The sequence below is a fragment of the Cardiocondyla obscurior genome, linkage group LG05 (assembly GCF_019399895.1).
Source record: "Cardiocondyla obscurior isolate alpha-2009 linkage group LG05, Cobs3.1, whole genome shotgun sequence".
In the NCBI taxonomy this organism is placed as follows: Eukaryota; Metazoa; Arthropoda; class Insecta; order Hymenoptera; family Formicidae; genus Cardiocondyla; species Cardiocondyla obscurior.
The window spans coordinates 2,632,687-2,647,671 of NC_091868.1; the positions used below are offsets into that span (position 1 = coordinate 2,632,687).

The 14,985-nt window shown below is 36.2% G+C and overlaps 3 protein-coding genes across 6 annotated transcripts in view; 1 reads left to right on the forward strand and 2 right to left on the reverse strand.

Annotated features, from left to right (window-relative positions):
- LOC139102966 (pancreatic triacylglycerol lipase-like) overlaps positions 1–14,985 on the forward strand; it is a 195,239-nt gene that overhangs the window by 3,075 nt on the left and 177,179 nt on the right. The window lies entirely within an intron of this gene.
- Positions 1,094–9,440, reverse strand: Enoph (enolase-phosphatase E1). Its single transcript, XM_070657199.1, has 6 exons — positions 9,174–9,440; positions 8,361–8,462; positions 7,586–7,776; positions 6,939–7,071; positions 6,703–6,826; positions 1,094–6,588 (listed from the first exon to the last, which is right to left on the reverse strand). The coding sequence occupies exons 1-6, from the start codon at positions 9,273–9,275 to the stop codon at positions 5,162–5,164; spliced, it is 2,079 nt and encodes a 692-aa protein (XP_070513300.1). The 5' UTR covers positions 9,276–9,440; the 3' UTR covers positions 1,094–5,161.
- Positions 10,279–14,289, reverse strand: LOC139102964 (zinc finger protein 675). 4 transcript variants are annotated; one of them, XM_070657198.1, is made up of 3 exons: positions 14,046–14,289; positions 13,617–13,798; positions 10,279–13,549 (listed from the first exon to the last, which is right to left on the reverse strand). In XM_070657198.1, the coding sequence occupies exons 2-3, from the start codon at positions 13,752–13,754 to the stop codon at positions 10,976–10,978; spliced, it is 2,712 nt and encodes a 903-aa protein (XP_070513299.1). In that variant the 5' UTR covers positions 13,755–13,798; positions 14,046–14,289; the 3' UTR covers positions 10,279–10,975. The 4 variants fall into 4 exon arrangements, with proteins under 4 accessions (XP_070513299.1, XP_070513296.1, XP_070513298.1 ...); XM_070657195.1 differs by having other exon boundaries at positions 13,617–13,860; XM_070657197.1 differs by having other exon boundaries at positions 13,617–13,880.

Consider the following 14,985-nt stretch of genomic DNA (forward strand, 5'->3'; position numbering starts at 1 on the left):
AGGGGTAGATTTTAGTACGTTTCCTCTCATTTCCATTGACAATAAGCTACACCACGGATATGTTATTTCAAAACTAGCCATCAAGATATATAATAGAATAGAGATTACACATTTGCAGCAAATGATATTTACTGTAAATTGTAATTATTTAATTTATAAAAGAAATTATTAATTCGAGAGTTGATGAGGCACCCTATCTTTTTATTGCCAGCTATATGATACGAATATACATATAAATTCTGTTTAAAACTAGTACTTTTAGCGCAATTTTGACTGAATTAACACAAGCCTTGGTTAGTTATTTGCTTTTTCGGTTCTGTGCATAATTGAAATTAAAATGTTGATGTCGAATCTTAAGATAGTTACCATACAGTACCATTGTACTATAATACAGCTGGGACTTAGTCGTATATTTCAAGTCGATTTCGTTGTCGACGCCTATTCTTTCTGCTTTCCATTTTTAGCAAGGAGATGCTGAGTAAGCATTAACAAACCATGCAACGCTTCATCTTAAAAATTTATTTCTAAGGAGTGTTTATAATATAAAAAAGCGTCTCCTTTCTAATAATCGAGCGCAAAGACAAAGGAAAGTGCCGAAAATGATGTCGGAAATGTGCAGCTAAATTCCAGCTCGGTATTTTAATATAAACGCGAACATTAGGACAAGCTTAATTTATAAGTCTTGATAACGATTTGGGAACAATACATATATTATATGTATGTACGAGAACAACACATACATACATACTATTAGGTAAACTGCACTTTGTATATAGTCATTCTCTTCGACTAAAAATTCGTTATCCTGAGTTTGGCATCTCGATTAAGATTTTTACCGACGTTACACGATTACAAATTAATGGTTCGGTAGAAAGTGATATATATATTTTATATATATATATATAAAAAAAGGAACAATTTCTTCTTTTATAAATCGATTGATTATTAATCAAGTTTAGCATACGTATACAGTTCGCACTTTCTTAAATATACATAACTTTTAGATTCAAAAACTCGTACACGTACATACATGTTACATGACACGTTTACATGGGAGAATGAAATAAAGAAAAAAAAAACAAAAACGTCGTAATTCTAGTTGCAAAATTCATTTATTTTGCTCTGTGAATGCAGTAAAAATTTAGAAAGAACAGAATCTGCGGATTAGTTCTGTACAACGCATACCTTTCGAGACTTGTATGATTCAGTAAACATATATAGGGATTCATCGATAGCGCGATTAAAAAGTATCGCGATCCAATATAAATTAAAAAAATCAAACCAACCTATATCCACTCGTGCTTTCGTAATCTAATGTATACACACATGTATATTCATGAGAATATCACAAAAGAATAACAATCGAAACTAGAACTTTTCCTTAAAGAAAGAATATAAAATGATCCGTTGTAAACATATTAGAAAAGGAAAATGCGATGGGCTCTTAGGAACAATAGAGTAGAAATCAAATATCGATCTAAGTATTAAAAAATATTCTGAGTTGTACATTTTTAAAATTAAAATTAATTAGTACTTTAGTGTCTTACATATACAGAATTCATTTATAAAATTCAAATATTTATGAAAAATAATTTATAAAAAATACATCTTCAAAATACTGTATTAATATCAGTCGTTGTAAATTAAAAAATTATTTATTAAAAATATTTAAACAATAAATTTAACCCTTCAGCAGGCACCTGGGGTGTTTTTTTTTACACTCCAGTTTTTCTTTATACATAAAACGAATTTCATGAAAAAAAAAATTTGATTGATATTTGATTTCCACTTTTCCCCTTGTGGGGATGTCTAGTCTTAAAAGTTAAAAAGTATCGATGAAGTCCTTACGTCTCTCCTACAATTACATTGATGTGTTACAGATAATATAGCCAATGAATTACAAATAATATCGCTAATGAATATGATAAGGTTACTTCTGTTAATAATCCTACGTTGAAATTTTTTGTTCGATCGTTTCGTAATTTTCTTTGTGCTTTGGGTGGGTGACAGTTTTTCTGCAAGCTGCGATTACAAAGGCGCGATGTGTAACAGGGCTTTCGTTTCTATTTCTCGTTAGGATCGCAACTGGTAAATCTATTGTTAAATCGTAAGATTATAGAACCGCGCTGCACGTGTCGTCTTAGAATAAAATACAATTCGTATCTTAATAGTATTGCAGAAATTGATATGGGCTTTAATCGAGCCGTTTTCATATAGTAAACAACGAGGCAGTGTTACATTAGGTTTTGGCTATTCAATATAAATTTCTTTAGTCAACATCCGACTTAAAAACTTTCGCTAACAAATTAAATCTTAACACTTTCCTCATTTATTCGGCAATTCTATAAAACGTTTATTGGCACGACCAATGCATTGAGAATGTCAAGAGATTACGTAACCGGCGTAATTGAGCTCGTGCTCGAACGTGCGATCAAGATGTGCCTTTTGGCCTTCTCGACTATTGACGCAAACCAGTAGTATGAATGATATGAAATTGATGATTCGGGCGATGTCGTGAAAGTCAGCCGGGAAGATCCTCGGGCACATCTTGAGCTCACCCTCGGGGTTAAAACTTTTGTCGTAAATCACGTGGCAGCTTTTTGGCTTTTGTGTGCGATAATATTCCTCCATTTTCTCTCCTCGGTACTTAATTCCTCAGTCAGTATGTGCGATTATAGGACATAACACTTGCCATTCTCGTTACTCCATACATTGATTTTATAAGTGCTATTAAAACGCGTATACGTACGACGGAACGAATAAGTGAAATTGTCGAATCACTTATCCGTGCAATCGTACGTTTACATATGAAAAATGATTCGGTCACTGGTCTTAGACTATTGGTGCTTCGGTAAACGTGTTTAAAAGCATGAGAGTTCGTTTTCGTCTCGATTACTCTTCGAATGATATAATGACGAGAATACAATCTTCCGCGAATATCGAACCTGTTCTCTTCGAGGCGGACTTAAATAAAATATGCGAGGTCTGTCATACATAGAGTATACGCTGTAAAATATCAAACCGTGCTTGTTCACGTGTATTGGTTCTGTGTTCGTTCTGTTACGTGCGTGCTAATGTAAGACGGTACGAGACACGTTGCGTTCCTCGTCTCATCGCGTCTCCCTAGCATAGTCGACGAACGTAATGTAAAGCAAACAACGCGAAAGCGTCTATCGATCTATAGAAGTCTCCGCCACTTCTAATTTCTGACTGACTTCGACTAGACGCGGGACACTAAATCTGAATAAAAATTATAATCGCAACGGAATATCACGAACGACGATCGCTTTCGCATACCGATAACAACGAATCGTTTCGAGCAACCTATGCCTATCAATATTCTTAAATCACAGTCAATTTAACAGGAATGGGCATAATGAATATCAGTAAAAGTAACAGTAATTGATTATCTGCCGAAAGTGCGATCTCACTTTAGCCGCTACTATCATTATTTTCTAATAGTTTCCATATGTTTTAAGAATATTACTGTTGAGCATCACAAAAATGAGTGACAGTCTTCACATAATATATCTACATTATCGCTTGTGTTATTTAAATAGCTAGTTATTAAAACAAAGCGGCAAAGTGGTTCTGCCACTTCTTTTCTATTCAGCAATTTCACATAAAAGCACACAAGAACGCACATCGAAAGTTTTAGAAACACGTTAGTGCGGAGGGTGATTAAATTCGCTATTAGATTAACTGTTAAGCGATAATATAAATGCATTTCGCGTGTGTAGACTTTCGTAACGCAATATTAATTTATAGGAATGACAGAGTAAATCTACGAATCGATATGCTCTTCCGCGAATGTTTCTAAATTACACGATTAAACTTAGAAGAGAGTGGATTCAAAACTGGCTACGTGGCCTTTTAAAATTTTAATTACTGGGTCACTTTGAGCAGCCATATCGGGCCATTCACCTCTAAAATTAAGCGGCGAACTAAATTGCGTACAAAAAACTAAAGTACACTTCTGTTAGGCTCTTTAATTTCGTTTCGTGACATTAATTAGTTAACGGTTCTGTACTGCAACATTCATTTAAAAAAAAAAGTTAGAAAATTACATTACGCGAACCATATTAGGCAGACAAAACGATGGCAGAAAGCGTATCGATGCAAAAAAATCCTACTATTAAAAAAGTTCTTATGCAACAAAAACAGCGAGCAAAGCTAACGTAATTGAGTGAAGTTTATTGTACGTTATATCTACAATTAGTCTTGAAATGTGTCCGATTGAAATTATCATTCATTTCGTTAAAGTTAAATATGTTGTGCGCAACAAAGATCTATGACATAATCTACAAGACAACGACTGTTAAAGGCGGTCTTAAAATAATTATTTTTATAGTTTCACGGTTGCAGCAGTAAAATAAAACATCGACCAGATCTCTTTTAATGTCATTTATGAAATTATCACGACGAAAAGCACTGAAAGCATGAAATAAGATTTCCAATCTTGAAATTCATTTGGCACAGATACAATCGATATTTTAACGTACTGCTAACTTTATTGAAATTACCTATCCTATCAGTTTCCATGTATTCTGTTTAGGCAGTATAAAAAAGATATTAAGACATATCGGGTAGTCATATTAAAGATAAAAAAAATTCTCAAGAACAATAGACGATTACGGCAGATGACACTTTGGTTTGATCACTTTTTAAATCGATCACGTGTGAAATTACAACTACAAAGAAATTTTGTAACTTTAATTATAACAATTCTTTGTCTTTTCTTGTAAAAAAATTATTACGATAAGCAAAACTGAAAGTCAAACGTGAAAAAATTAACGACAAGAGCTGATTTTTACGATACAAGAAAGCAGCGTGTTAACATAAATAGTTAACAGATACAAGTTAATCATCAAAAAAAGTAAAATGCATAACTGTAGTGACGTCCAAGATTAATTAAAAATTTGAAGCGTTTTTTTTTTTTTTCGTATCGTATTAGTTTTTCTATCTTTCTCTCGTTATAGGGCCGCCGAAACAAATGTTAGTTTTATGAACTGCATCTTAAAGTAGCGCGTTACGTTTTTTTTGACATAGTACGATTTACATGAAGTACGTGGGATCAATTAATATCAGTTTATATCTGCGAATAAGTACTTATGGTTTGGGGTTATGCATGAAGGGCTTCTTAAACTGTATAAGAACAAAGTTAAGACGTCGCCGCTACAACTACGGGAGGAACAACGTCGGGTTCTCCGGCACCGTCGGCTACGGCAGAATCGACGACTTTTTTAACTTTTATGGATTCCGCACTATTTTCTGACGAACTCTCGGGCTCACCGTTTTGCGCTGCCGCGTCTTCATTCGTCGTCTCCTTCGATGACCCTTCGTTCAGTCCGTTGCTATGTAATTTGTCGTCCAACACTGGCACATCTGTATTTCCGTTTTGTGTGGTTCCGTTGAGTTTTTGCTTTTCCGTTTCCACTGTATTTTTGTCTTTCGTATCCACTACATTATCTTCTTTCACTGTCTCCTCTTTTTTTATTGTCTCCTGCTTTGCAGTTTCATTCTCAGTGTCAGTCTTCGTTTCTGTTCCTTGTGCTATTTTTTCATCGACTTTTTCAGATTCTGCGGACACCTCAGTTGAGGCTGTTGTTTCTTTTCTTACGTCTGTAGCTTCCGTTTCTGATATTACAGCTTTTTCCACAGGTGTTTCTACAGTGTCTCCATTTTCTGTGACATTAGTAGTCTCTTTCTTTGTTACTTCTTGTTCGTTCTTCGCCGAAATGTTCTCGCTTTCAGGCTTATCTGAAACACTCTTTGATTCCTCTTTTACTTCGTCTTTTTTCGCTGTCAAGCATTCTTCAGGTTTGTTCGCTATATTTTTGTCACTAGTTTGTGGTCCGTTTGCTTTTTCGTCACTTTCAGTCGTTTGTATCTTATCAGCACTTTCGGCCTGTACATCTTTTGCAACGTCTGTAGAATCTTTAATCTTTTTCTCGGAAGACGTAATAGTCTCAGACTTTGGTACAGACTCGGAAACATTCATAGAATCATCGGCAGTAACTTCAGTTGTGATTTTATTTGAATCTTTTTCAGTCTTTTCTGCTATAGTGCTTTTATCATTTTCTTTTATGGCTAGCGTTGCAGCGTTATCTTTCGCGGAGATTTTTGCACTTTCAGAGGAACTTGTATCCTCCTTAGCATCGTTAAGTTTGGCATCAGATTCTGTCGTCTCATGTTCAGTAACATTTAAAACATCTTTTTCGGCTGTTATTGATTCTTTCACTTGTTCCGAAGAAATTGAAGTATCTTTTGATGGTTGATCCTTTACACATTCCTTTCCAGCAGACTCAGTTACCTCTTTCGGATCGTTTTTTTCGGCTTTTTTTTCGCTGACATCGGACATTTCTACATCTTCAGGCGTATCCGCTGACTCGTCAGTACCAGTAGTACCTTCTTTAGCTTTGTCATCTTCCGTTTCTAACTTTTGTCGCTTTGTAGATGTTTGAAACACCAAATCCGAAAGAGATTTAATAGTCGTATATATAGTTTTTTCTTCATCGGTTAGTGCAGCATTACCCTCACGTACTACGATTACTGTAGATAAACCTGCTTCTTTGGCAGCTGCAGCTTCTGTTATTGATTAAAGGGACGTATTTTAATTTGATTAATGACATAAAAAATTATTTGATCGAGTTAAATCAATATTTTTTTATTTTTTTTATTAAAAAAACCAAGCATACGAACCTTTTACCACATCAGTGAGAAAAATAACATCAGATGGTTTTTCATCGATTTTACTCAGTATATTTTTATAGCTGTTACTTTCTTGTTTTGCACCTACTTCTGTGTCAAAGAAACCACTAAAATACTAAAAAAGAGAAAGAAAAAAAAAGGACGAAATATAGTTGTTAAAATTTATCAAGATATTTTTTAAAGTCCACAGTATTACACATGATGTATAATGTATTAATGTCGAGTACCTTGAGTAAATCACCATGCACAGAATGTCCAAAAAGAAGCTTCTGTGCCTCAACACTGCCACTTGAATAGACATATATCTTTTTGCCATTGCTTGTCCATGATTCAAAAGCTTTAGGAACATCTTCATAAACGCTAAACAAAATATATTTTATTAAAGCTTGATATTAAAGCCAACCATTAATTTTCCTCATCAAGTTTTACAATTTTTATTTTTTATTAAATTTGTTATATTTTTCACATTCAAATTTACTTTGTTAGTACTGTTTCAAGGAATTAAAATCAGCTGTTGAGGACAAAAGTTTTTAATGCATTTAATATACCTAGATTGCAAAACGTTTACAAGTTTATTTAAAATTAAAAGCAGAAGAGTATAGAATTTAAGCATAGAATAAAATCTTATTGTAAAGAATACAACAAGACAACTGAAGTGAGCCCATGTACTACTATTCATCTCACTATTTATGATATGCAATTTTTTGAAAGGAAATTATAGATGTCTTTACATGTTTAATTATGTGATATCACATGTGAAACTGTAATTCAATAAAAATGTATATTTTGTAAAGACAGTATAGCTCATATAGATTCAACTTAATTATTTGATAGAGATGACAACAAAGTGGAGCAAAATAAGATAGTGACTTACTGTCCTTTAACTGTGCCTGCCTTGTATGCTTCACGCCACATATGTCCTTGTAGTTGTTTCAGTGCACCTGTCTTACGATCGTTATCCATTTGCCATAAAACATTTTTCAAAAGCGCGTTTTTTTCTTCTTCAGGCTTATCGCCTCTAATTGCTACAAAGCCATCTAATTTATCTTCCTCGTCTTTTTTTGCCTAAAAAAAGAGCACTGATGAGCTATGAGTAATTATGAAATTAATAAAAGAATTAAGATTAGTTTTGAAAAATAAGATGTTATATTTATTTCACAATTTTAATTCAAGGAATTTTTTGAAACAAGCAAAATCGCCTATACATTTATAATGAATATTATTTTTAATACTGGCAGGATGAAAGGGAAAAAGGGAATAAAATTTGATTATTATCTGTAGCATGATAAATGACTAATTGTAGATTCTTATTTTTATTTGTATTACTAGTATAACTGCTAACTTAACGTAACATTCTATTATTCATTTTAAATATTATAAAATAAAAGATTTCATTCAAAAACTTGTCTATAAGTCTATTAATTCTTTATATAATAAAAATTATTTCATATTTTTTAAAATTAAAAACATTGAGCTATATACATATATATACATATTAAAAAAAAAGAAAGCATATAAGGGCTTTTTTTTACTGTGCATTTTTCTTCCCAACTTCGAACAAAGGCAAACGTCACTTAGTCGTTATCTTCGTCCCATATCGAAATTTCATATTTACCTGCTCCGCCGACCTATTAAAATCCCTTATTTACCTGTTCCTTCAACTTTTCGTAGTCTTGCTTGAATTCGTCGTCCTCCCACTTCGTCTCAATGTAATCCTTCAGGTTCTGACGTACGTAGGGAAAGAGAGTCTCCTGCAAGAGAAACAAGCCGCATTCGTGAGATCAAACGCCGTCGGCAGCGAAACACGCCGTCGGGAAAGATCACGCGCGTGTCTCGTTGTTACCCGGCTGCGTTTCGCGGCGTCTCGCCGCGTCGCGTCAATATACATACATACTAGCGCGACCTAGGTCTATAAAAAGAACATAGCATTTGTTTTCCGGCCGCTATCCCGCAACCCCCTTCGATCGTCATTAGCATTCGGGAATCACGGGTTCGATCCTCCGCGGCCGAAAATTCGAACGGGTCGTCTTAGCTCGAGATCTCTTTATCTCCTTTCCATCTCGCAAACACGGCGGTGGTGGCGGCGGCGGCCGATAGTGGTAGTGGTGGTGGCGGCGGCTGCTCATGGTCGGCCGAAAACTCGCGATTCGAGCCGGCACACCGCCCCAATAGCGCCTCGAGGACAATAACCCGGCGTGGAATTCGACCGCGTATATACGTGCGCGTGACGAGGCAAACTCCTCGCCGAGACCCGGACCGACTTCCCGGGGGATGAAACGGGGAGGGAGGGAAGCCGCGAGCTCGCGTGATTAAGGGTGAAATTATGCCGCGGAAGGAATTTCGCGAGGAGATCCGTGGCGAGGCCGCTCCCCGCAGAATGGAGCCGGGACCCCAGAGGCTCGGCTCGATTTTGCGTGGACGGCACTCACCGCAGCTTCCGCCGTCTTTGTGACCCTCGTTACCTTGACGAAGCTGATGCTCGTGGTGGTGCCCTCGATGTCGACGAGTACCGTCCTCGCGAGCGAGATCTCATCCCGATCCTGGCTGCGCTTTTCCCCGGCCATTTTCCACAAACCGACTCGCCCACGACCGTAGGATTAATAACGGCTGTATCTATATGTGTGCTCCCCCTCGGTTAGGTTGGCGCTCACGCTGTGTATGTCGGCGACGACGCGTTCTTGTTGAAAGCCGGCGAACGAATTCGCTGTTGGCCGTGCGCCAATGTACGCTGCCGGTATATGCGTGCGAACTCTCGCGGTCCCCCTCTGCTCGCGGCCCGCGCCCTGCTGTACCCGGTAACCACGTCCGTACCGAATTGTCTTGGGTGCCCGGATTTTCTTTCGAACCGTTGCTCGAAGCCTCCCGTGGAGAAAAGAATCTCAAATATGTTATACAGATGTCCATAGGACACAATAGCTTCCTAAAGACTTCCACGCGTTTATTCTTAAGCATGTAAATTTTTCTAAACTCCGAATTTTAACGAAGCAGACGAGTCGATCGCTGCATCTCGACGTTTGCTGATAAATGAGCTGAATAATAATTATTCTTTCCTTGCGAATTTCTGTGCCGTAATGTGATCGGCATTTTTATCTTTAATAAAGATTTATAAATACGATTTAAATAAATACTAAAGGCACATGATGAGGTAATTTTCAGGGAGGATGCGCTAGGTTCTACGTACAATCGCGACGACTCTGCGTCGAACACAATCGCGGCCGGTATCAGCGTGTAGATACTCGCGATCACACAGAAGTATGAGTGCGTGCCGCGAATCGCTTGCTTTCCACCTCGACGTCTCGTCCAATGAACGGTGCTGGTCGTTGCGAATCGGAGAGCACGCGCTTGTGTGCGACTTGCACGAAACCCCCTTTGCTCTTTGCGAAATTCTCGGCGACGGCGAGATCTCTAGGAAAATCGTCTTCTTTCGGCGAGCTCTCGCGATGGCAGGAACGTAAATTTTCACGTCGTTTCCGTCGTCATTTCCAGCCGCGGTCGAGAGAAAAAAAAAAAAAAACGATCGGTTTGCCTTCGAATATCGACTCGCTGGACGAATCTTTCGTTGATATCACTCCGCGAGAAAATAGTTCCGTCGCTCGCTGATTTTTCACGTTGATTTTTGAAGCTTTGATAGGCGAGTCATGGGCGTTTCTTTCGAACTTCCTTCGCGCATTATGCCGCAGTGGTTTTCGCAATTCTGAAATAAATATTCCATCGATCCAGGATCCGTCATAATTGTGGTTGTCCACGGGTCGACCATCTGATTTTTGCACTACGTCTTTAAACTTGCGTGACGCGCGCACGTAGCCATTTAAATTTGAATGAAGATGATCACGCTGCATTGTCAGGGATTTTAATAAACGACACACCGGTGTGTACTTAGAAAAGTATATTTATTCAGAAATACATGGAGATAATACAATGTAGCAATATTCCCATATCATTTTTACATCTGTATTGAAACGTACAACAAAATTAACATGATGCGGAACGTCTTAAAGTTAAGATTAACCGTGTGTTACATAAAAAATTTTATTATACGTGTTATATGTATATGAGAAAAAACTATATCATTTACTAGAGTGTCAAATAAACTATTTAATTGCCGCAGCTGTTTATGAACAATAATTATACGTATTACGTCATATAGTATATGCACCGTCCGTAGATCTTTTAATCTAATTTCATAAGTGGTTTTATGTTCCGAACATCTTACATACATTTCGTACTTATAACTACATCATTGAATAGATTCTATTTCCAAAATTTACAACGTATTTTCACTGTGATGGTCGTTCAAGTGAATTTTCATTTCCTCCACGTCGCCGAATTTTTTTCCGCATTCCGAACATTCGGTTTCGTTGTCTCCGTGTACCTTCTTGCGATGCCTCGTGCGACTAATGTAGCTGGTGAATATTTTTGGGCAATCTGGGCACCGGTAGGTCCGCGTGTTGGTATGTTCACGGCGATGAGCGTCTCGGTCAATTTTTCGCCTGAAGTTTAAGTTGCAATACTCGCAGGTAAAGGGCTTTCTACCAGTGTGCACTAAAACGTGATCGTACAGGGATTTCATATCCGCAAATTTTTTATTACATTGCGCACACTTGAACCGCTTTTCTTCGCTATGTTTACTTTGAATGTGATTCAGTAGCAGCTGCTTGACTTTATATTCGGCTTTGCATATGTCGCACTGAAATACACGAGGCTTGACGTTGCCCTCGTGCACTTTGTCTTTATGCGCTTTTAGCGTCATTTGGTGTTTGAACTTCTCGTGGCAGTCGTTGCATTCATATAGCGGTATTTGCTTCGTTATTAAGGGATCTTTACGATCGAGATTGTGAAATCCGATCATGTGATGCTTCAGCATGCGTAAGGTCGGCAGTTCGGTGTCGCACATAGGGCACGTGAATATTTGCGGTAGCGATATGTTCCTGTCTTTTTTCCAGTGCTTCTCTAGATGTTCATTCAAGTTCTGCTTCTTGAGAAACGATTTGCCGCAAATTTCGCACATATGACGCGTAGAAACGTGAGACTTCTTGTGAAATTTCAGGGCGTGCGTTGTCATACAGCGCTGGCCACATATTTCGCATTGATAAGGCTTCTCACCCGTGTGCGTTCGATGATGTTCCTTCAATCGCGCCTTCAACTGAAACGATTTGCCGCACACTTCGCAAACGTGCGGTCGAACTCCTTTGTGCACAAAAAGATAGTGCTCGTACAAAGCGTTTTCTCCACTGAACTCTTTACTGCATGAACTACATTTGAATTCATCCATGTTTTCGTTATGTCGCATCTCGTGGAATTCTAATCTCTCCTGGCGCATAAAATGTTTGCGGCATTTCGCACAGTGATACTGTCGCTGCGACATTACTTTTGCTTTTCCATCGACTATTAGGTATGCGTTAAAGTCTTCGCAGGAAGCGCACGTTTTTACATCGCTATTCGGATCGACATCTTTCATTAGTTTTCTGCAAACTGTACATTTTTGCTTTCGTTTTACAACCTTCTGCGGTTCGTTCAGAACTTCATCCATTTCAACGCTTAGAATTTTTTTGTGTCCGGAATGTCCGTAACTTTTCTGATGCACGTTCAAATTTGTCTTCGTCGTGAATGTTTTATTGCAGATCAAGCAAATGTATCGCATTGGGCTCTCGTGCATATGGAGGTAATGCTCCCATAATAAATTTTCACTTTTAGTCTCTTTATCACATATTATACAAATACATTTATCCATTTTATTAAATCTGTGCCTGTCCATATGAAATCTGTACTTCATTTGCGAAATATAACGGGCTCCACACAAGACGCATACCAGTTTTACATTACTTTTTAAATTTTTATTATTACTCGAATCATCTTCAATCATTTCTATTGCGTCTGTTGAATCGTTATTTTCTATAATGTCTACATTACTAACGATATATTCCACCTCATTATTTTCTGTTTGAAATGTTGTCAATTCAATTGTATTTAATCTGTCATATTCACTGTTTGAGTTATCTTGTTCTTCTGTATTTAATTTTTTTTCTGATTCTTGGAGTTCAGTAAGATTGTTATCCAATTTCTCCATCATACTTTCTGTATTATCTTCCTCTTCAATTTCTACTTCCTTATAATCGTCCACATCTTCGTTTTTTACATGGAATGTTATAAAGCTAGATAAATTTAATTTATCATAATCATCTAATTTTTCAGATTTCTGTTCCTCTTTATTTAATCGTATTAGTTTTTGCACTTTAAAAGATTTAGCAGGTGCTTCAGTAGGAACTCTTTCTTGAAATTTTCTTTTTGTACCTCTAATCAGTTTGTGTTCACTTGCATCAGATTTTTGCCATGTAATGCAAGATTTCGTATAGTCGATATTTTTAGGCGAATCTATATGTATACTATTGGCATCTTGATTATCAACATTCGTCATATTTTTGACAGTATCAGAATTCAATATAAATTTATACTCTTTATCCATTGTATTCGATTTCTGTGTAGAAACATCAACAGTTACGTTTTCTGTTACATTTTCGGGTGATTGTTCAATTTCTTCTGATTTTTGTATATGGTCTACAACAGCCAATGTAATTTCAAATGCATAGTTACTGTCTTCCGGATTTTTCTTTAGCAAGAGTATTAAATCCTTTTTGCAATTTGGACATATACATATCATGTCACTGTGCAGTTTAGAAATTATCACATTTTCCAATTTTTCATTCCTATTCACTTCAAAGGAGGGAACAATCTCTTTTTTTCTTGCATGTGTTGATATACTTTGAATAAATTCATAATGACTGGTAACTTTATTATGACAGGTTGAACATATGTATTTAAATTCATCATCTTGCAAGACCTACAAACAAAAATGAAGATATAATGACACATAGACTTAATTAATAGAAATTAGTTAATTAACATACCTCAATTGGTAAAGTTTCATTTATTATCTGTGCCAAATTAGTTGTTTCATCAAAAATAAATTTTAAATCCTTCAATTTAAATTTAGTCCAACATACACGGCATGTATCACTTTCCATGTTCATATCCATTTGTATCATATATATGACAATGTTATAATATTTTCAGAAATAAATTTATATTTCTGAAAGATGTAACATTTTGCATATAGATATGTCAATGTATTTCTTTTGATGATGATATAACCTAGTAGGGATTAAAAATTGCTAGAACATTTCACATGAAATAAATTTCCTTAACTGCAATTAGAAAAAAAAGGAATAAATCATTGACCGTTTATGTACGAATGCAAGTCAATCCTTTATAAAATTATTTATGATAATGCAAGTCAGAGCAAATGTCAATCGGTTATCAGTCAGTTTCCTACGTACCATTTTAAGAATATCCTAAATTCCTTAAAGTATTCTTAGAGATGGATATGTTTCATCATTATATTTTTAACATATTTTAAATTACGTATTCTTTATGCGTCAGGCTTTTTTTTTCTTAAAGCACCGAAACGTATAACGACTGTATGTACAGGTTAAAGTAGATACACACAAGAAGTATTCAGAGCAACTTGGTATCTCTTTCGTGACCACACTTTCCTGCACTACCGCCACCAATATTCATTTTAGTGTTCGACAATAGATAGAAGTTACCTCAGTTTCGCGATATTACCGACATAATTGTAGTTTCGTATCAGATTTGGGTAATATTAATTAATTTTTCTCCGAAGAAAGGCTGGAAAAATAACAGTGTTTTTAAAATTTTCCAAATGCAAGCTTAATTAATTTTCTAGCTGATCACGAATGCGTTGTTTTCAAATAAATAAATCGTGAAGGCAATAAAATGTAAATACGTCGCAATAAAAATATCACAAATGTACTAAAAATTGTAATTTATATATATATATATATATATTTGATGGTATTTTAGCTTATTTTATTTAACTTATTTATAATCGGTACATCGCTTTAAATGATCAGTAGAGTAGTAGGTAAATTAGTGAACGTTTTACCAGTAAACGCGTGCTACGATGTCTCATGTCGCCAATTCCAAAACCTTGTGGACGTGATGGCCGGTAATTATAAGAATTATATTAGACTGTTGGAATCGTGGCCACTGGACAAAAGTAAAGCTGGCAGGTAATGACAGTATAACGTAAAGTACCGTAAAGCCATAGTTTTATTTGCCACGGCTTGTCATTGACGACATATCAGTTGCTCAATGTATTATTAGCTAGGTTAGAATTATTTACATTCAGCTTTCAACGATTACTGATGAAGAAAATATATACGTTATTTAATTAGTAGTTTTTGCGACGTATTT